This window comes from Trachinotus anak, unplaced genomic scaffold, assembly GCF_046630095.1.
Source record: "Trachinotus anak isolate AG129_WGS33_773 ecotype Australia unplaced genomic scaffold, CSIRO_AGI_Tana_v1 ptg000012l, whole genome shotgun sequence".
NCBI lineage: Eukaryota > Metazoa > Chordata > Actinopteri > Carangiformes > Carangidae > Trachinotus > Trachinotus anak.
Genome location: NW_027273863.1, coordinates 18,053,910 through 18,075,494, shown reverse-complemented (window position 1 = coordinate 18,075,494; position 21,585 = coordinate 18,053,910). Strand labels below are relative to the sequence as shown.

Below are 21,585 nucleotides of genomic sequence, written 5' to 3'. Positions count from 1 at the left end.
TTTATTTCACTATTGCTTTCTTTTTTTATACACTCTTTGCTCATTTTTGTTACTTTTGATGACAGAGTAACACTGCACTGACTGAACATGTATTAAATATTGTGTTGATTAAAATGAATTTGTTTTTTGTCATCTCAAAATAAGGGGATGGAAAAATTTAGACGCAACTGTCATAGTGTAACTAAGACACGTATTTTACACATTTCTGACTATCTCAAACAAAGGCAGAAATGATTGTGGAGCTGTTGTATTGAACTGTATTAAATTGCACAGTATTTTTCTTTTATAAATGTGTGAGCGAAAAGATGAGTTATAAGCACTCCATCCTACAGCCACTCCATGTAGGAGTTTTGCATTTGTACTTACTCTCAGAATTGAATAGTTTCTTTTCTTGCTTTATTTGTTACTGCAAGTCATTACCATTTCACAAGCTATATTTGAAGGACAAATTAAATGACTTCGACTTCCCACGAGAGGGACAGTTTAAAGGATGAACTGATTTTTTTTTTTTTTTTAACAAGTGAAGGTTACATTCATTGTCAGCCTGAAGGCAGATTTGAGTAAGCATCACCAAAAAAAAACAAAAAAAAAAGACGTGCTGCTGTCACTGCCTGGGAGCAAATTGAATGTGGTCTGATAAGAAAACTCAATAATCTTATCAAGTTAATCTCATTAAATCTCTTTGTTATTCAGCTGTTGTAACCTCAGCAACAACTGAATCCTGCACAGGAAATGCAAACATGTCACAGGAGCACCATAGATAAGCATCTTTATTGGGACACATACAATGTTGTAGAGGTAAGACTTAAATAACTTGCAGTTTTGTACATAATCACAGACATAAAGTGCGACTTCAATCACCACACATCACTTAGCTGAGAGAGCACGACACGAAACACAACATTCAAATCAAGTAACATTGAGGATCATTGGGGTGTAGATGGAAAGAGGAAACCACACCGTTTGATTTTCGAGTCATTACACAAAATGAACAGCTGATTATTAAAATGGCAAAGACCAATGTACACACCCATCCACACAGTAATACACAAACAGTCAAAATGCACAGGAACAGCTCAGCTTCGAGCTGCCACGGCCGGAGCTTGCTGCTGATCACTGGACTGCAGTTGTCTTCCCAGGTACTCCCTGTGACAGAAAAACACATTAGACTTTTCAGTTCCAACATAAATCCAATTAAAGATGAATTGGATGGATTTTAATTTCCATCCACCTCGTGGATAAGACAGTTCATTGTTATGTCTATAAAACTTTAGAAAATGGTATTTAAAAAAAAAAGAAGAAAATCTTGCCGTAGGCCAACACCTTCAAATTTCTTGTTTATTCCAAGTAACAGCCCCGAGCCCAAAGAGAAAGAAATGAGGTGATATTTGGGTGCATTTTCATTACATAGAGGACGGGAGAAAAGAAACAAAACAGAAACAATGCTTTGCTTTATCAAAAGGGAGGGGATGTGGCAATAAAAAAAACTGCGTCAAGCCTGAAGAGACACATTAAAGTGGAGAAAGTGAAGTGAGTTCACAAAACATTGGGTTGTTTCATTTTTTAAACCATATTAAGCCAACTACTAAAGGAAACGCTTAGTGTTATACATTAGCATCTCATAACAGTGGGGCATGAATCGGAGATTGGATTTGGTCTCACTGAAAGTTAGTGGCCCAGCTAGCTACGTTGGCAAAAATTTTGCTTAAGACAAGTTTGTTTGGTGTATTAAACATGTTAACCATGTTAAAACATGCAGCACTTAATTACCATACAGATTTGGTAGCCAGGTCTTGTTGATTTTCAATGGGTCCATGATAGCTGAATGTCTATTTGGGAAATCTACTGGTTATTACAATGCACAGCACATAATGCAGAAGACGGTTTTGGGCTTGAATGAAGTCTGTTTGGCAGTAATTAGCTGTCTACTATGTAGCTTGTTTTGTGTGCAAAGAGGTTCCTCATATTTCCTTTATAAAGTCTATTTAAATGGTTGTGTACATCCTACTGAAAACACTGACTCTTGACTCTTTCATGTCTGGATTTATTATTTAAATTAATAACATCAGACCTGATGAAGTCTCTGTCATTTTGTGATTTATTTTTGTTTTAAATCTTAAGTTGCATGACATCCTACTAAAAAGCAGTTTCCTGAAGTGTGACTAAGATGCTCATTCTTGGTCTTCTTGACTATAATTTGCCTAAAATATTTATGTTTTTCTTTGACAAAACTAAAATGTCCAGTGTTTAAGTTAACTAAAAACTGACTAAAAATAAGACTGAGGTTTTACAAAGATGTCGAAATCCTCCTTTAACTAAATGTACTTCAATTCATATCCAGGTGTTGGTTGGGTGGATTCGGGGCCTTTAATATCCTCAGTCATTTGAAGTTTTAAGTGGGCTTCTCATTTTGAAAATAGTTCTTCTTATTCTGACCCAGACATGATGTTATTTTAAATGTTAAAATATAAGTCCATAGTTTTGAAAGGTCACACTTCTACTCCAGGTTTCTATCTTGGCAGTAACATTTTCAGATGTGTTATCATGACACTCACCTTACTGCCACCAGAGAGCTCATACGCCTCTCACAAAACTAAAAATGGAAAAGGCTGGCAAATACTGCTGATGGTAGAAATGATCTTAAAAAAAAACAAAAAAAAAAACTGAGCATTGATGCTGACAAACATCATATGTCTATATTTTCCAACAGCGCAAGAAAGCTGTTAGGACCTCCTTCCAAAACCCTTTCCTACTTGTATTTTTACAGGTTGTCGTTTTCCTACATTTACTCTAATTTAAGTATCACAGCAGCGAATTAATACAGCACAGTGTGCAGGAGTCACAAAAAGCAGCAGAAAGCCTTTCACTTCGATTTAAAGAAGCGATCTGACTGGTCGATTCAAAGCTGCGATCTGATTGGTCGATATAAAGAAGTGTTCTGATTGGTCGATTTAAAGCTGCTCTCTGATTTGTCGATTTAAAGAAGCGTTCTGATTGGTCAATTTAAAGCTGTGTTCTGATTGGCCACTTATGAGAAGCCATCTGATTGGTCGATTTTTTGCTGCGTTCTGATTGGCCGATTTAAAACTGCGCTCTGATTGGCCGATTTAAAGCTGCGCTCCGATTGGCCGATTTAAAGCTGCGCTCTGATTGGCCAATTTAAACCTGTGCTCTGATTGGCCAATTTAAAGCTGCTCTCTGATTGGCCGATTTAATGCTGCGTTCTGATTGGTCGATTTAAAGCTGCTCTCTGATTGGTCGATATAAAGCTGCGTTCTGATTGGTCGATTTTTTGCTGTGTTCTGATTGGTCGATTTTTTGCTGCGTTCTGATTGGTCGATTTAAAGCTGCTCTCTGATTGGTCACTTATAAGAAGCCATCTGATTGGTCGATTTAAAGCTGCGATCTGACTGGTCGATTTAAAGCTGCGATCTGATTGGTCGATTTAAAGCTGTGATCTGACTGGTCGATATAAAGCTGCGATCTGATTGGTCACTTCTAAGAAGCAATCTGATTGGTCGATTTAAAGAAGCGATCTGAGGGGCAAATGTCTGATGGAGAAATAACTTTTATTTTCGATAGAAATGAAAACCTGCAGAGTTTCCAAGGAGCATGATTTCTCACACCTGCTCTGGATCAATTCATATCTATCACACAGCAGCTTTTAAGCCTCTGACCTTTAGATCACCGTCTCCTATTTCTGTCAAGTACTGGAAAAAAATTTCAGCTTTTAAAAATGGGGGGGTATATCCCCCAACATCACAAATCTCTACACTTGCAGCTACATGTTTACTCAAAGCACAGCCAGCTAGTTAATAAAGGCTGATGGGAATGTAAGTGTTCTGCAGCCAGGGCGCTTTCTGATGAATGCATATGCAGCTGCTGTGTAAATGAATATCTACTCTACAAAATCAGTCCTGGAGGTGAAACACAGCATGCTGTTAGTGACACTTAAATCAGAGGCTAAATTAGGAAAGAATTTAACGTTAAAAAAAACCCCAATGTGATTCATCTTCAGTCTGAGGTGTGACAGAAAACAATCAGGTCTTTCTGTATATGAAGATGGCACCAGCCAATGAGAATTGACCATAAGATGAAGGCGTGATAAATAAAAAGGATACAACCTAATTTACAATACATCTCTTTTTTGCGTTGTTGTTGCACAGGAGAACACATCCAAATGTGTGATGCATACATATCCTATCACTAAATGCAATAAAGCACGAACAAGGTGGAACTTCAATCTGCTGAAACACATTCAGCGTCAGTTTTCTTGTGCTTTTGCCTGCAATCACATCACATTATATTACATTCATTTGGCAGACAATTTCTGTCTGAGGCGAAATACAAATTCAAACCAAGGTTCAGCCAATCACAATGAGCGACACGACACACTGCAGCTGCTGAACAGCATTATAATAGCAATGGCGGATCATGTTATCGATTATATCTGGCAGCAGCTGGTGCTCACTAAGACCTGCACAAAGACTCTGGCACTTTAAAGCCAAATTAACAGTAAAATGGCAACACATGATTTTATTATTTGATGCTAACACATCCACAAAAGGCACAGATGCTGGCGCCATGCTCAGGTAGCCTCCAGGCTATGACAGCAAGTACTTTCATTGTTTTTACTTTTAAAAACTCAAATGGAAGTTTGTTTGTCACGGTCTTGGTCTTTGTGGATTTGATAAGTCACCGTAGCAGACCAAGACTACAGAGCCCTCTAAAGTGGCTCGGGGCTAGTTTCTTCACCAACCAGCGACACACTGACTTATCATAACAGGCATGACTGATATCAAAGTTGCTCTTCTCCAATCCCAGAGCCTGTATATATATTTATTTTGCATTGCATATCCAATTGTGCATAGGAAAATAACACCAATTTCTTCTGTTCTATTTTTATTTGTATCCTGCTGATGCCTTTTAATCAATCATTGATATAAACTCAGTGCTGACAGTGTGCAGATATTCAACCTTTTCTTTTCACATAATGCCATTTTCCTTGGTACCTTCCACTGACTGTGCATTAGATAATGCTACATTAGGATGCAACTACTGCACCAGCAACTATCTAACATCATATCAGCAACATGCTCTATATAAACAGGCCTTCACAAAAAGAGTAATTCAGAATGTGAAAAAGAGAAAAACACATTTTTGGAAATGTGTAGTGATTAGATTAGACTGATTTATGATCCCTCAAAAATGACCCTAATAGTGCAATTTTTCCCCATTCTTGATTATTACAAATGTGACTGGTGGGTTGTGGACATTTTGCAAACATTTGAGAAGCTGTCTCAACTATATTGCAAGAATACATATAAGGAAAAAGTCACGTAGGGAATGACTGCCAACAGGACATTCATTCTGTTCAGTGACAATTTCAGTAAAACACAGACTGGAGAGAGGAAAATGAATTTGAGACCATTTGGTCCCTTGAAATTCTCACCAAGGTCAATTTTCCACTCTTGCATTTTTTTTTTCAGTCCTTCCCTCAGGCTTTTTAAAAGAAATACACAGTGTTTTTGAACACACATTTGGATGTTTTTCTGGCCCTAAAAGCCAGGCTGGTGTATGAAATAGAATCTAATAATATATCATGATATTTTAACCACAGACTTGTGTAGAAACAACTGAGGACAGTGCAGCACAAGGATAAACCATACCATCAGTATGGAGCTGAATGGAAAAATTACATCCATTCACAACTTATTCATAAGCCGGAAGCCGGTTAGAAAAACAAAAACAACTTTACAAAGCAGATTGAGATGGTACAAGGATAAAATAACAGCTGTTTCTCAGTTTCTCACACATTTATCTGTGCTGTTGTCATGACACCAGGGGCCTTCGGTATGTAGGATGAGAAGATCATGGAAACAACGACAAGACAACCCACTCAAAGTGACCGTGGGTGTGGTGAGCTGCTTTAAAAATATCAATTAACTTATGCAGGAATGGAGATCTTCTTGATGTTAGCACCTACCAGTATTTTTTTTTATTCTGCAGTAGGATTCACACATTTCTGCTTTCATAAAGGCAACGAGTGTAGGCAGCACACAATTCAATGTGACAAAACAACCTTGAGAGACAACCCCCCCCCCCCCCCTTCACATGATAGTTCCTGTCGAGGTAGGGAAACTAGCGGAGAGTCAGCCAGCACATTAAAGAGAAAACTGACACTGACAACAATCCTCAAGTCTTTTCCTCATTGTTTCTTTCAAACCCATTTTATTCTTTCGACACAAAAACAAATCCGTCATCATGCTCAAGTACAGCACGTTGCTGCCTGAAGTCGAGTTCACCCCAGGGGAAGGCGTGGACAAATAAAGACTGAGAAGAAGACGACGTCAAAGCAAATACAATAACAAATGATGTGATTTGTGTGCCGGGCTTTTAAATGACATGCTGCTGCGTTTATGTAGCTAAAAAGCAAGGTGTGAGTAATGAAATATCTATTTTCATATCAAATCAAATCAACTTTGTCTTGAGTATAACGTGTACTGGATTGTGAATCAGTTTTCAAGTCTGATGTAAAATAAAATGAAAGTTTAATCCTTGAACAGCACTCTGTTTCTTATTTTACCTGCATACTTCATTTTTTCATTTATGAAAAGCCTTTATGCTGCAGTATATGTACTGAATTCTGCTCACACTTCAGTGAACATACAGTTTACATGGAACATTAAAATCACTTAGATGGGAAAACAGCACTACACTTTGATATTAAACACAGCCCCTCCCCATCAACAGTTGCTCAGGGCACTGAGTGTGTTTTAGATAGCAGCAGCAAAACAAACACATTTTAACTTGTTGCTTCTTGATTTTCAGTGTTTCCAAGCAATCCAGTAGACAGAAAAAACACACAGAGATGATGGTGAGTTGAGTATTTGGATCAAGAGAAAATCTGAGGAGTGGTCAAGTACTGAACAGTGCTTCAGTAAAATAAAGTATATTAAATCTGTAATGGTGCAGGTGAGGGTTTTGATTTTGATTTTGACTGTTAATGCATAATAACATCAACATTTAAAATAATGATAAATGTGAGCTGACATATACAGTTTTATGCATAAACAAATTAAATTAACCAGAATTTCTGGTATGAATCCCTTAAATTTTGTTATCAAAGAACTGTGACAACGATAGATACTGATGTGGACATTACAGTCACTTGTCATAGCTCTCTGATGGAGAAATATATACATGAGACACAGCTTGTAATTTCCCACAAATATGTCTTCATTGTTCTTTCACTGACGTTTTTTTGTTGTCGTACTCATGGGCTGCCTTTTACCCTGAAAACAGTGTGTGGTTCCACTGTGACACTTTTAAGGGCTAGTTTACCTAATGACACCTTATGGATGATGCGTAGTTTAACTTAAACAGAAAACATCAATCACATTAATGAGGCTGTGAATGTGTTCATACCAGTTGTGGACCATCAGCTTCTGCACAGCCAACAGGGCATTGTAACGGACTAACTGGTCCTCGTGGTGCATATGATTCATCACCAGCTGCTTTCCACCCAGCTGCTCAATCACCCTGAAATGGGAGGAATAAAAGGAATAATGGGTGAAAGCCTTTATCCACAGAGAGAAAAGGTCCTATTTTCATAGGTCATTCAGTGGTCCAGCATCAGGTAATCTAATCCAGCCTGACTGAAATTTTCTTTGTATTTTACAAAGGGTCGCTTGTCTTGTAAAAGGATATAGTGCTTTGAAATGGGAAAACAGACCAGTGTGAGGCATGTGGTAATACAGTAAATAGTCTGAACAGAGAAAAGTAGGTGGAAGTCCATGCATTGGTACTGTCACATAGTTGGTGTAAATTGGTCCCACAGGGACGTAATTACCAATGTAAGGCTTTAAAAAGGGAATACCAAGCCTGAGATTCTGACTACAGATGAATAATACTGACATGTGACACAAGAAAACGCATCATTGATCTGTCCGTCACACAGTCTCACACCCAACTATATATGGAGAGCACTGGCTACTCTAAAGTAGAAGTTTTTGTTTGCTGAAAAATGACTTAATCCTGGTGAAATTTGATAGACTGTATTTGTTGCTTTCAGCTCATTCATCTAAATAGCAAACCACACTTATTAACTGTATCTAGACTGTCAGATCAAGGTCCCCAGCTAGGCTGAGTTTTACAGTTTCACTATAGAGATATTTCCCTCTCATACAAGTCAGCCCACACCCAAGTGGTTTTTCCTGAAGCAGTGTGCATTACTGTATATCACAATGTCTTTCGATATTGCATCAATCAGATGCAGAAGTCACAGTAGCTTTGATGTGATTTGGTTTTTGCTGAAAGACATCTCACCTTTTGCCACGTGGGTAATGTCGGACATACTCTCCAATGTCGTGAGCAGCCACTGCTATGACTTGAGGATCATCAGACACCTCCAAAAGCCTCGTCAAGATCCTATTGATGTCAGACAAAAGGAGAGTCATTCAAATGGAGAGGTCTGTCTCCTTCAAAAAGAAAAGCAGATTCCATCACACCTTATTTGCTCTGAAACTCGGTTATTTATCAGATGCTCTTTTCTTGAGAAAGCTTTATAAAAGAGATTATTTTTCCCCCAGAAGAAGTGGTGAATGTAGAGATTCACTGATCTTCAAGCCAAGGTTAATCTTACTTTAAAACTGGAGGTAAAACCCAAACTCTAAAATTTAAATGCAAGGAAACGAGACACGAGGCATGCTCTGAAAGTGACCTGACACCTCAGGGTTCAAAGTGAGACAAAGTGTGGGTGAGATTTGGGGAAGGAGACTTATAAAAAAGGAGGGTTATTTTCTGCTGAGATGATGCCTGAGCTGATTACAGAGAGGACAGTGATGAGACAATGAGATGGGTAGATCGGTTTTTTACTGAATGTCAACAGGTCCACAGTATGTGACTGGAATACCAAAGAACACGGACACAAACTGATGTTTTATTTCTCGTGATCCGAGTTCTTAGATTGGACACACACTACTAATATGGCAATAAAAAGTGTGTGCTTTTTCAGTGGCTGTTAAAACTATGACCTGAGATCGGTGATACTAGAGAATAGAGTAAAACCAGTGAAGTTTCATACTGATTTTAAATCTAAATTTAAGTATGACTTTGTATTTCTTACTTTAAAATTACATCAGGTTATTGAACAAATTAAAAGTTAGTCTTGACCCAGTGATGGCATGATAAAACAAAAGGGGGACATGAATGTGTATACAAAATTTCTTGGCAATCAATCCAGTACTTGTTGAGACATTTTACTTCAAACCACAAATGTCAACGTCATGGTGGCACTTGAGGAAAAGTCAGGGGATCACCAAAGTCAGCAGGATTAATCCTCTGTGGAATATGAATGTCGGTGCCAAATGTCATGGCTATCAATCCAGCAGATGTTCAGATAGTCCAAAATGACTGAGGTGTATTCAGAGGTTCGATCTTTAGATAAAGCCAATTGTATTAAATTGTGTCATAATTATTGTGTGAATTCAAGAGTTATGGCCAAAAACATATTTTGTGAGGTCATAGTGACCCTGACCTTTGACCACCAAATTCTAATCAGTTCATCCTTGAGTCCAAATGAATGTTTGGGATATCTGAGATATTGCATTAATGAGAATGGGACGGACGGACAGACAACCCAAAAACATGATGCCTCTGGCTCTGGCTGTTGCCAGAACTGAGGCAAACATCAAGTTTTTGAGGGTCATGGTGAAAATAAAATGCCTCGCAACAGTACACGCTTCATCTTACTTGAGGAGCTCATAGTTCTTTTCATTCAGGCGGACAGCGTTCTCACGCCAGAACTTCTCAGACTTGTGCACAGGACTCCACTCCAGGCGGCCGGACTTGAGTTCAGAGCTGTACTCATCAAATGAGCTGTGGATGAAAAAAAAAACCCACATGCACAAGACAGAACATGAAAAAGGTTTTTCAAACAAGTGAAAAGGACAGCCCAAGGATCACCTCTGTTTTTTGTCCCTCAGGGGAAAAAAAAGAAATGCTACCTTCTCTCATCCATCTGAAGTGAAGAATGGTGAATTGAGAGGATAGAGCACATGGTCAAATGAACATATTTCAAATACAGAGAAAAACTAAAAGGTCACCCACACATATAATGAATACAGCATTCAAAGTTTACAGAAATATGTCTTTAGAAAACAGACTGGCCTCATATGAAAGTGACAGATTCATGTACAACAACATCTTTAATAGAGGGGAAACAGGTTACCGGTTTCATGCTATATCACAGTAGTAATACCAGATGGTTTGTATTTCAGTTTAAATTTTTATTATCTCTATAACTGTGGTTGATTGCTGTGATTAATTACTGTGGTTAATTTCACTCATGTTAGGTACTGTACAGCTTCAACCAGCAACAGTCTCCCAGATGCATGTGCAGCAAGCAACATGGGTTTGTTTTATGACAGAAGGCAATGACAGCGCTCCTCCATAGATTATTCAGCCTTCTAACACCCTTTTACACCAAAATTAGCAGGTATAAGCAGGTTTTTTTTGAACATGGGTAAACCCATGTTTAAAAAAAAGGTGTCATCTCTAATCTGTAATTCTTTTCAAAATACTTATTCAAGGATTTATTTTCATAGATTGTTAAATAGAGTTTTTTCACAATCTGCTCTCTGTAGTGGAACCACTTATGAAAATGAATGGTTTGGTAAACTTTTAGTAATTATACGTCATTCATGAAAAGGAGCCGACTGGGTACCTGAGATCCTGCACACTCTCTCCCAGCCTCTCCAGCAGGAACTTAATGTCCTCAGTGATGTCCTCGTCATCGTACTTCTGCTGCTCGAGGTTCTCGAGCTGCTTCAGCACTTTGCACTGAATCATGGCCAAAGCATACTCCTGACGAGTCTCCCGCTCTGCAGACTTCTCCAGAAGATTCTGTCAAAGAGAACAACTGTGTGAAGGACAGATGTTGGGTATTTATGATTTCAATCATATGTGAGTAGCTCATAAGAGAAATTAGATATTTACTGTCTGAACCAATGAATGAATGAATGAATGAATGAATGAATGAATAAATTAATTCATTGTTGTTCTGAAACAATTAGTCATTTCATTGACTGGTTGAGCAACAGAAAATGAATTAACAATATTGGCAATTCATTGTTTAAATCATTTATTAAGCCATAAAAGCCAAACAGTCACTTGTTACATCTTGTTTAAAGTGAGGATCTGTTCGCTTCCTGTATTTATATCACTGAAAGTTAAATATCTTTGGGTTTGTACTGCTGACTTGACAATCAAACTATTTGAAAAAGCTTTCTTGACCTCTATGAAATTGTGGGAATTTTTCACCATTTTCTGATATTTTGTAGACTAGATATATTTATTACTCAATAAATAAAAAGTATGTTTATCAGTAATAACACCAACATCTCCACCAACAGTTAACGTAACGTTATTTACCAGAAATGAATTTCTCTTTGCTGCTCTATAACAGTAGTTTCCAGTGGCTGCACAGCACAACTTCCTGCATAGGATACCGTTTTAGAGTGGCAAAGAATATATTTCTGTGAAAACTGCCGTTTTATCTGGGTGTGAAACTATAAAGTTTATTGATGCAATATGTGGTATCAGATCAGTGCACAGTCGCCGATTCCCTATCCAGTATTTTAGGCAATATTGGAGCCATTTCCTACACTAGTGTCGGGATTGGAACAACTGTAATATAACCCACACCTAACATTTACATTATTGAAGTTATGAATTTCCTCTGAAATCAATGTATTTCAGTATACAACAGTATACAAATAAAAGCAGGATTCAATTTCAGGTGCTGTGAGTGAGCTATGAAGGAGATAATGCAGAGCTGTGCTACTACAAGAAGACAATGTTCCAGTATTGTAAAAGTTATTTCAGAAGCAAGATCTTCCAGATCAAGAAGTTCCAGAAATTCAGTAACAGACTACAATGGAGAGAAAATGTGATGTTCACAACATCCGGCTAAAATAGAGCCAGACAGAAATGTTATCTCTGGAGCACTAGTTAAAGTGCTTTTCAAAAAAAAAAAAAAAAACACACAAACACACAACTATAGGTAGGTCAGGTTAGAGTGAACACATCACAAACACAGCAGTACTGCATTTGAGGACATGTTCAAGGAATTCCAGATGGTCTGAATAATTTAAGTCACGTTGCTGTCCCATGTGCTGAGCAGAATCGTTTGCATAATTAGGACAATTGGGAAAAATAGCGTACAATGTTGAATATATGTATAGAAAGATTTTGTAAACAGAGAGTTCCTACTACATGTGATAATCCCAACTAAAATCTGCATGACACAACATCGAGAACCCTTTTGTCTCAGTAAAACAATTCTCTATTAGTGGTTAAATGACGATGTTTTTGTAGCTCTCCTTACTCTACGTCAAACACACACATTGTAAGGTATGTGGAACAACTCCAGGGAAAACAGACTGAATGTCAAGATGTTTCAGCGGCTCCCTTTGCTGCCCACCATTGCTTTTAATTAGCTGAGATACAGCAGTCAAACTGAACTACAAACTTCTCTGACCAATTAAAAACAGAGGCCCTTTCTTTTATGGGTGCATTCACAAACACTCATGTGACAGCTGCTGCTGAAACGAAGAGCGTGATGAATGAGCTTTTGGGGAAAATTCAAAACAGGAAGACATGCATTCCATTAATGCAAAAAATTGTACAATACAACATAATATCTAAATATTGTTCTCAAACTAATATCTTAAGCAAATACAAGACACTAGAAAGGTGATAGGTAGTCCATTAATACCACAGATGCCCATTTACTTAGCCTACGATGACAGTGAACTACTGATGGAAACTGGCTGAAAGAGAAGTATAAGAAACCATAAATTCTCTCCTTAAACTTGGATTTTGAAAATCATCCAACTTTCCTCCACTGGTGCATAAGCTCATGTTTCAATCATGTAATCAAGACCATTTACCACACCATTGTGCTCTGGGCAAGGTCACTGAGGCTGTCTGCTGTTGCTGGGTTGAACAAAACCAGTAACAGCAAAAATATCAGAGGAGTCGACATCTACATAAAATGTAATATAATTTGGGACAAAACTATAATTTCTATCCTCTTCCTTAACAAGAGACTCATCCCTCTGAAGACCTGGCAGTTATCACATTGATTTTCAATGCAATTCCCTGATGTTCCAGACTTGTGTTGGTGCCCTGTCAGACTCACTAACTTCCTCTAGTTAAAAAGCAATTCAGCATGGGGAGATAAATGGATCCTCTGCCATTCATTTAATTTTGTCGTGGCATAATATGGGGAATTCATTACCGGGCATGAACACAAAACAGCAGAGCAAGTCCAGAGTCGCAGCTCGTAGGACTACATTAAATATAGTGTGCTGTTGTTTATGAGTTGTTATTTCAGTTTGCTCTTATTGTGATAAAGTATAGCAACTAATTAAATGCAAGTGTTTAAAGAACTGTAAGATTTTGACAAATGCACACTGACTGAATATCCTATATCAGGATCAAAGTGCTGGTATGACAGTATGCCCTACAAACTTTAGCAAACAATTTTAAAAATATTTGATAGCTTTAAGTTTTGGGTTTTCAAATCTGACCAAACCACAGCCACTCTTCATAGTGAATACTTTTTCATGGCAGCCTTTCATGTGCCCTTATTTACAGTGACAGATTTCAGTTGCCCTGAAAGATGCGTTTTTTGTTTTTTTTTTGACTACTGGAAAATTTTCTGTACCTGGAAAATCTGTGTGTTCAACAAAGTGGAACAGCAATTCAGCCAGTGTGGTCAAAACATTTTCAGTGAAAAGTGGCATTTTAGTGGCACACAGAACAAGTGAGAAATTCTGCACATACCCTGAAGGCAGCCAGAATGATTCGAGTGACCTTCTCCTTGACAGACTCCTGGAGGATGTCGGACAGGGCTGGCACTACGTTGTAGCGTCTTAACTGCTCGCAGAGCTGGGGACTGAAGGCCAGAAGCCAAACACAGAAGATCATCTGGTACTGGAGCTGGAAGCCACACTTGTTGCTCAGCACCGCTGTGATACTTTAACAGGAAAAAAAAGAATAAATTAAAAAAATCACAATGGAAGTTTGCTAGTTTGCTCATAAAGAAGCTTTCACAGCTGTGTCCCTATATGCTGCTGGTCTATTATTGCTGATGATGGCTGAAAATGAAATGTTCAGACAGTCTTTCGATAACGGAAGAGCTGCTCAAAATACAGAGTACAGTACTAATGACTACAGCTACACAGTGAGTCATGCATTTGCAGAAAGAGCTGGTAAGTGCAGAGATGCGGATTCCATGGATGTGCAATAATTATTTGATACAAAGTAAGTAGTAAGGCTTGCTTTGCAATGCTATATTACCTGAGCCCTCAATTAGTTTGTTGTATCTTTCTTTTTCCCTCAATGCCCAACAGAAACATGGCTCCAGAATATACAGCATCCATGTCACAGATGAGTATGAGTATGTGGGTTTCTTTATTTACTAATTTTTTTATTTCACAGACTGCAAAGGTAAAGTAACCCTGTTTATAGGGAGTCATTACTCACCAGTTGACTCCATCAGCCTCCACCCAGGCAAACCTATATTCATTCACCCTCAGCATCAGCTGAAGGCACCCAGCCACACACTGGACATACTGAGAGCTCTGCAGAAGACAGAAGCAAAGATTTACTCAAACCGGAGCATGAGCCTTCGCTGTGTCATAAGGAAAACAGGCCGAATGTTAGAAGGTCAAGTACAATTAATGCAGTTCTGAAACACTGAGTAGTTCACAAGCAGAGACAGCACATTTAAGAACAGCAGTCCGAAACTTGCATTACCATCACCTATCAAACCTGAGGCATTGCACATGCAGTCTATCATATTTATACATCAACACATGCTAGATCACAGACTCGATAGTACAATACAAAGCAATAGCAGGGAAAAGTGTCCCATCACACCTGAGCAGAATAATGTAAATTGAGATTAGAGTGGAGGAAGCTGAGAGGAGAAAATAGATCACATTAATCTGTTAATTAAGAGAGGGTGAACAAAAGCAAAGAAGTCCAGCAAGAAGAACAGGCAACAGTGAAGACAGGAGAGTGGAGGAGTAGAGGAGCACAGGTTACCTGGTTGAAAATGCGGAGAAAAAGATGATGTTCAGTTATTAGATAGCGCTTGTGTCAATATATTTCTGAGCACATTTCTCAGAATAATCACGCTATGCTTGACAAAGTCTGGGATAATGGTAGGATGCTGCTGCTGTGCAAATGCTAGTCCAATTTCCGTCATTATTATAATGTACAGCAAAAGCTGTGTTTGTCATGCGCTTTCAGCATTAAGGCAAAGTCGCTTACAGCATGCAATTTTGTACAGTTAAAACCAACCAATGGCAGCAAACACCATGCTGTCTAAATGGAGAACTCCTCTTAAACTGCTTTAAAAGACTCAGGTCTCCAACATTCTGGAAGTATTAATAAAAAACCTGAATGCAAGAGCAGGATGGGAGAGAAAAAGAGGGGAAAGAAAAGACGTGAAAGTCCAGTGACAGCTGACACTTGGCAGCTTGCACAAACCCTGCCTTTTTTTTTTTTCTGGAAGCGCCAGGGTGACCGAAGATGCACTTCACTCATACTCACTTCACTGGGGGAAATAGTTCCTGCTCCTGTGCCTGTTTCTGGACCTGTACCATGTAGGTTCTAATGAGAGATAAACAAAAGAAACAGGTGCAAGATTGTTCACAAGCCATCGCTTCGAGGTGAGTTACAGTGTGACTGGACTACACAGTATGTACTGAAGGTTTGACCACAAATGCACTTCAGTGTCAGTGGGTGCTCACTGACTTGTTGGTTGGCTGTTGAGGAGAGGAATGAATATCAAAACACAATTAAGAACATATTTTGAAAAGACACAGAAAATTTAAAGGGAAGAGAGACCGACAAAACCATGCTGGCTCTATCTGCTCTGAAGACAGCCTTCAGATATTTTAGAAATAGAGATGTACAATGGTGAATTGCAAAAGAAACTAGGAATCAATATTCATCTGTTTTATCATCCCACTCTTTGGTGTATAACTGCCAAAGCAAAGCCAGCACCTACAGTGCAGCTTTCATTGGACCATCTCAAGGTCTGACAAGCCTGTTCAAACTCAATGTGAATAAATACATGACATTTATTCAGACAAGGTTTTCACTGTGAGCCCAAAAAATAAAATTTGATTAAGGGAAATTAATAGAGATTGAAATTAGAAATTTAGATAATTATACTCTGAAAAGTATACTATGAAAAGAGACAACATAATAAAGTCCATGAGTAGGACAAAGCCATTGTCTCTACAAGTGGATGTCCCAGTGTCTAAAAGAGGAATAACCTATGATGTGATGAATTCAAATGGCCAAACAATAAAATTAATATATTTCAAAACTCAGTTATACAGTATACTGTATACACAAAAACATTTGCACAGTCCTGCTGCAGAAACTGGATCTTCCCTAACCACTACTGTGTACTGTAAAAATCCATTACCTTGCCAAGAATACATTCATTGACTTTGGTGATGCTTATCACCTTTCTGTAACTGCTGTTTAAGAGCTCCAATTTTATTTCTCCTCTGATCATATAACTACCACTAATTACACTGTACTGCAGGCGTTTGTTGTTAGTCACATAAAACAGACAGAACACATAATTTGCTGTGGGAACAGCACTGTATAAAGACTCCACATGCAGTCAATGCCATTCTGTACACTGTGACCACCTTTTTCAGGAGTATTCATTAAGGCCTTTTACACATCACCAGATTTTTTGCAGCACAATTCACTGATGTACCTGTGAGCTGAGTTGACTTTTGATCCAGTTGAAGTAGTAGTTCAGATCACTTCCCTCCATCAGATCACGGCCCCAAGCAGCCAGCTTAGCAATGATCCTCGCCGCCTAATATATGAGGGATGTATAATTCATATTGCAGTGCATTAACAGTTTCCAAACAGTAGAGATTTACAGCAGAGCCATCATTTTGCAATTTAACAATTTCAGGTTGTTAAGTGCGAATGTACCCTGTGATAAGACAGGAACAAATTCAGCTCTACAATTTCCTCCTTGCCAGGGGAGGATGTGTAGAAGTACTGATGCTGTAATTTAAAAGCAATGACAGCTGGACTGAGTGAAAGTGAAGACTTTGGGTCACATTATGCCCACCTGCTGAATGCCATCTGGCTGGTATTATTAGTTGTGCCTGGCTGCCCTATCGTAAGTAGTTTGTCGTTAGGTGGTCATCCTTTTTTAAAAAGGGTGGCCAGGAAAAATCATTACATTAATTGCCTTTTATCGTTAAAAAAGAGAGAAGGTTGCTTTGTGAGGAATAATTGATGCCTTGCTATGATTAGAAGCAGCTGTGAAAAATTCATGGCTATGAAAAATTTAATGGAATACAATTTTTTTTTATCTGGAAAAATAACATCAGTACACTGTGGCTATGCTTCATTAGCTTGTGTTAATTACGTTCTGGGATTGCACTGGGTTTTACATGCACCAGCCAGTCAAACATTACAGGGAGAGTGTGAATTGTAGTATGTCCTGTATTCAGATTTTTCCAGTACTTAAAAAAAAGACATTATTTCTTAACTCACCATGTGGACAGTAAAAAGGTCCTGACGATTCAGCATGGGAAGGAAGTAGGACCAGGCGGTGTTCTTCGTCTTTTTGGCGTAGTCAAAGAAGATGTTCACCCTCTGATGGTTCTCCTGAATGATAGTCAAAATAAAACCTGAAATGAGCTCTTGGATTGTAAACTTGGGTAGTAAACTGAATGACTGCATGGAACATAATCAATTTTAAAAATATATTTCAATAAAACAATTTCATTAAACAACCCTAATGTATCAACAGTGTAAAAGTGCTAACATTAGTTACTGCTTGGATTACTGGTGAACAGAGTTAAACAACCAAACTGTAGTCATAAAAATATCACATTTGTTTTATAAGAAGTGACGTCCAGCTCTGGGCAACAGATTACTGCATATTTACTACTTCATCAATGTGTCTGTTTCTCGATGAAAACTTTGCTTTGAGTGTCTGTTGAGCTACAGTAAATGTTATCCCATGAGTTGCCTTGTCTGAAATTCATTAAAAAGTACTGAGAGCATATCTATCTATTTTATTTTATTTTTGTGGTACACAAGAAAGGAATGGGAATTTTCCATACTAGAAAGAAATCAAAACTTTTCCAAAGTTGGCATGCTGGAAAAAAGGACAATCAAATTTAAACATTCTGCCCTGTCAATCCCATTTTTTCCTGCAACCTCAAAAACAAAAAACTCATCATTGGACAGGATGTTTGAATCCACACAAAACTTCATCAAATCTCTTGCTTGGTGGGAGTAAAATGATGTGATCCTTTCATGTTCACTGACCATGGTCCTACTGTCTTTTCAAATTGTCTCTACATATGTACATGCACGTCCCATTTGTTCAAAGTCAGTGGGTCTGTCTGTGTACCTGCAGAGTGTCATCAATCAGAGTCAGGATGTATTGAACCGTCTGCTCCTTGGAGATGTGGGCCATCAGATTCAGAAAGGTCTTTGCACACTGAGCAAACACAAAATAAATATACAGAAACTCAGAAAGACACACAACTCATTTAAATTCAAAATGACCAAAAAGCCCTTGCTTTTATTCTAACTGACACCTATAAAAATAGTCCACAGACTAACTCAGGTGAGCAAAATTCAATGTGTGTGTCCAAAGTGAGGTTTACAAGAATCAAGTTAAATGAAGCCTTACTGTGCAGTGACTTATGCAATGTCTTTGAGTGTGTACGTGCTGTCCACAGCAATTAATACTGGCAGACTTTCACAAGGTGTGCTCTCATCAGTGTGGGACACCACTGGTCTCCGACACTGTGGTGAGCACTATACACTATATACTATCAATACCAAGTACATAGTAAAGCTGCTGTTGAAGAAGGAAGCAGGAAAACTTTTACAGTGGCTGTATGTCATTACTGTAAAGCATGTGCGGTTTCTTCTGGCTTTTATAAACGTATATCTAGTTGCTGATATGTTTAGGAAGGAGGAGGAAAAGGAATCAACAAGGAGCTGCACAGTCGGCACCGCTGCAGACCGAGATGTTTCAAACAGCCATAAGGTGCTTTCAGACCACAGCACTACTAGATAAAAGAAGAAATATGTGCCAGGAAGTCTAGTGTAAGAGCTTTTCAAAAACCAAAACACCATAGCAATTTTTTTCTCCTTTGGGGCAGAATTGTAATAACTATCACAAGAAAAACTAAATTTCTTCTCTATCCCAGTGCTTCTTTGCTCATATTCATATTTTTTTTTTTTGTTGAGAACTAAAGATTAGGTTGAAAACAACTGCAAATAAATCTAAAGGGGGAGCTGCCATAGCATGCACTGAATGAAATGATTAACTAAACATACAGAAAATGCATAGATAATATAAAGGACTCTATACCTGATGCCCTTCATTCGTCAGAATGACCTGTTTCTCCTCAGAGTTGGCCACCTCAAACTTCTTGATGAACTCACAGTCCTCCACTGAGATCATCTGACTCCTAGAAGAAAAATTTTTGAGACATCACCATTTTAGCACAAAGCCACTATGATATGTGCACTATCACTCATTTCCTTGACTACTGGACAACATCAACATACATGTATGCTACTGACCCTCAGACTAGGCTTTGCTTTGTTTTGCATTTAGCATTCTGCTTCTAATTGCAAGTGAAGCTTGCACAATTATGGCAATGAATATGGAAATACCACATGTTCCAGTTAAGGCATAACACCATGGATGGTCCACAAAGACAGGCAGTTAAAGTAAAAACATGGTTACAGTACCTCCATACTGAGTGAAAGAAGGAATCAAGAAATCAGATGATTTTTAGGAGTGATAATATGAGTCATAAGTCAGATCTGCTGTATTAAAACACACAAGCTCAAAGGGGAAGTATCACTCAAGACAGTGAATCACAACGCACAAACTACAGGAGAGCTGCTTTTAGATTAGCACACTGCACTGTAGTGTAACAGTGACATACTCAGAAAGATTCATGTAATGTGAGCTTAACTTGCCTAAAACAAGTTTACCAAGCCAACTTACAGCAATAATACAATATCACAAAAAAATAAGCAAAATATGAAGCTTGGAAGGTGTAAATCTTTCGAACTTATAATAAGTAGAGCACTGAAACCTCTTAATACCATGGAAAGCAGACTCCCTGAAGCAGAAGAAGAATGTATGTAAAAGGGGTTGTCAAAATATTAGAACTGCCTTTCAATATAATGCAGCCCAGTTCAACACCACCACCCACTATGACCTCAATAATAAAAATTAAGTATAATAATTTCCTTTCTGACATTGGCAACAAAAAAAAAGAACATTTATTAGCCTTGTAAAAGCAAAATTCATGGAATAGGTATTAATTACATTATATTGTTCATGTCTACCCAGTATAGTGTCCGTTGAGTGTATAATAACATGATGTGCTGTTGTATGTTGTACTCACTGCAGGTAGGACTGCCAGTTGACCAGATTGGCCCGCACCTCAGCTGCCTTTGCAGCAATGATGTTGGTGGGGACTGCAGCGTCCACAGCCCCGCGGATATCCATGTTGTGATCTGTCCACTACAGTATATGTCAGGATTAAAATCAAACACCACCTGGATGGAAACACAACAATTAACATCACTACAGTGTCTCAACATTGGAGGCACTGCTACAGCCTTTGGGTTGTTATCTGTATGTGTTTACAGCAAGCTAGGAAATTGCAGATAGAGCCCCATAACAAAATACAGCCAGGCAACTATGCAAATCCTGATGCTGTGATGTATTTCTAAAAATCAAAGAAACATGGTATAAGACTTAGCATGGTTTACAGAGCTAACAGGAAATAAACCATCACATAGCGACTTTGAGCTAAAAAATATTTACCACCAATGCTAATTATTTCGACGTATGGCAGAAATATTCACCCTTCATTTCATCTTAGAAGTTTATTCAGACGTTGGTTAGTGCCACCACTGGAGCTGAAATCGCTAGCCGCAGGTCATGCTAGCTAACTAGCTCAAACCAATGTCACGACAAGTGATGATTGGTCCTGAGATAAAGCAACGCAGTGCATACCTCATGACATTATACTGCATTAAGGCCATAGCCACATATAACGCATACACATGAAACTGTTAAATTATAACGTTGTCGGTAACACAGTTAACTGAGCGCTTGCTGGGAAAAGCTAGCAAAATAAGCTGAGGATGCTAACCTGAGCTAACTGTGCTAACACAGCTTCTCGTCCAGGAGTCAGAAAGACAACCACGACAGAGGCAATAACAGTCGCCAGAATAACAGGATTCGACAAAAGATACGTCTGGCAAACTATACCACATTTTATAAGAGACAAGTAAGTCGAAATCCAGACGAATTACTCACCCTGCTACTGTCCTGTGCAAACAGCTGAGAGACTACAACACGGCGTCACGGTCTATCATGTGACAGCCAGTCACATGCTCTGCCTCAGTCCGACCGCAGCAGAACTTCCTCAGGATTGAGGAACCTCGGTTTCAGCGCAGAATAAATTC

At 38.5% G+C, this 21,585-nt stretch overlaps 1 protein-coding gene across 2 annotated transcripts; it reads right to left on the bottom strand.

The window, feature by feature from the left end:
• Positions 1 to 752: 752 nt before the first annotated feature.
• Positions 753 to 21,567, bottom strand: atp6v1h (ATPase H+ transporting V1 subunit H). 2 transcript variants are annotated; one of them, XM_071491636.1, is made up of 14 exons: positions 21,437 to 21,567; positions 20,514 to 20,667; positions 19,460 to 19,559; positions 18,485 to 18,574; positions 17,617 to 17,730; positions 16,817 to 16,921; positions 15,628 to 15,687; positions 14,554 to 14,651; positions 13,852 to 14,044; positions 10,727 to 10,905; positions 9,754 to 9,879; positions 8,329 to 8,430; positions 7,429 to 7,542; positions 753 to 1,146 (listed from the first exon to the last, which is right to left on the bottom strand). In XM_071491636.1, the coding sequence occupies exons 2-14, from the start codon at positions 20,615 to 20,617 to the stop codon at positions 1,077 to 1,079; spliced, it is 1,455 nt and encodes a 484-aa protein (XP_071347737.1). In that variant the 5' UTR covers positions 20,618 to 20,667; positions 21,437 to 21,567; the 3' UTR covers positions 753 to 1,076. The 2 variants fall into 2 exon arrangements, with proteins under 2 accessions (XP_071347737.1, XP_071347738.1); XM_071491637.1 differs by lacking the exon at positions 15,628 to 15,687.
• Between the last annotated feature and the right edge of the window lie 18 nt (positions 21,568 to 21,585).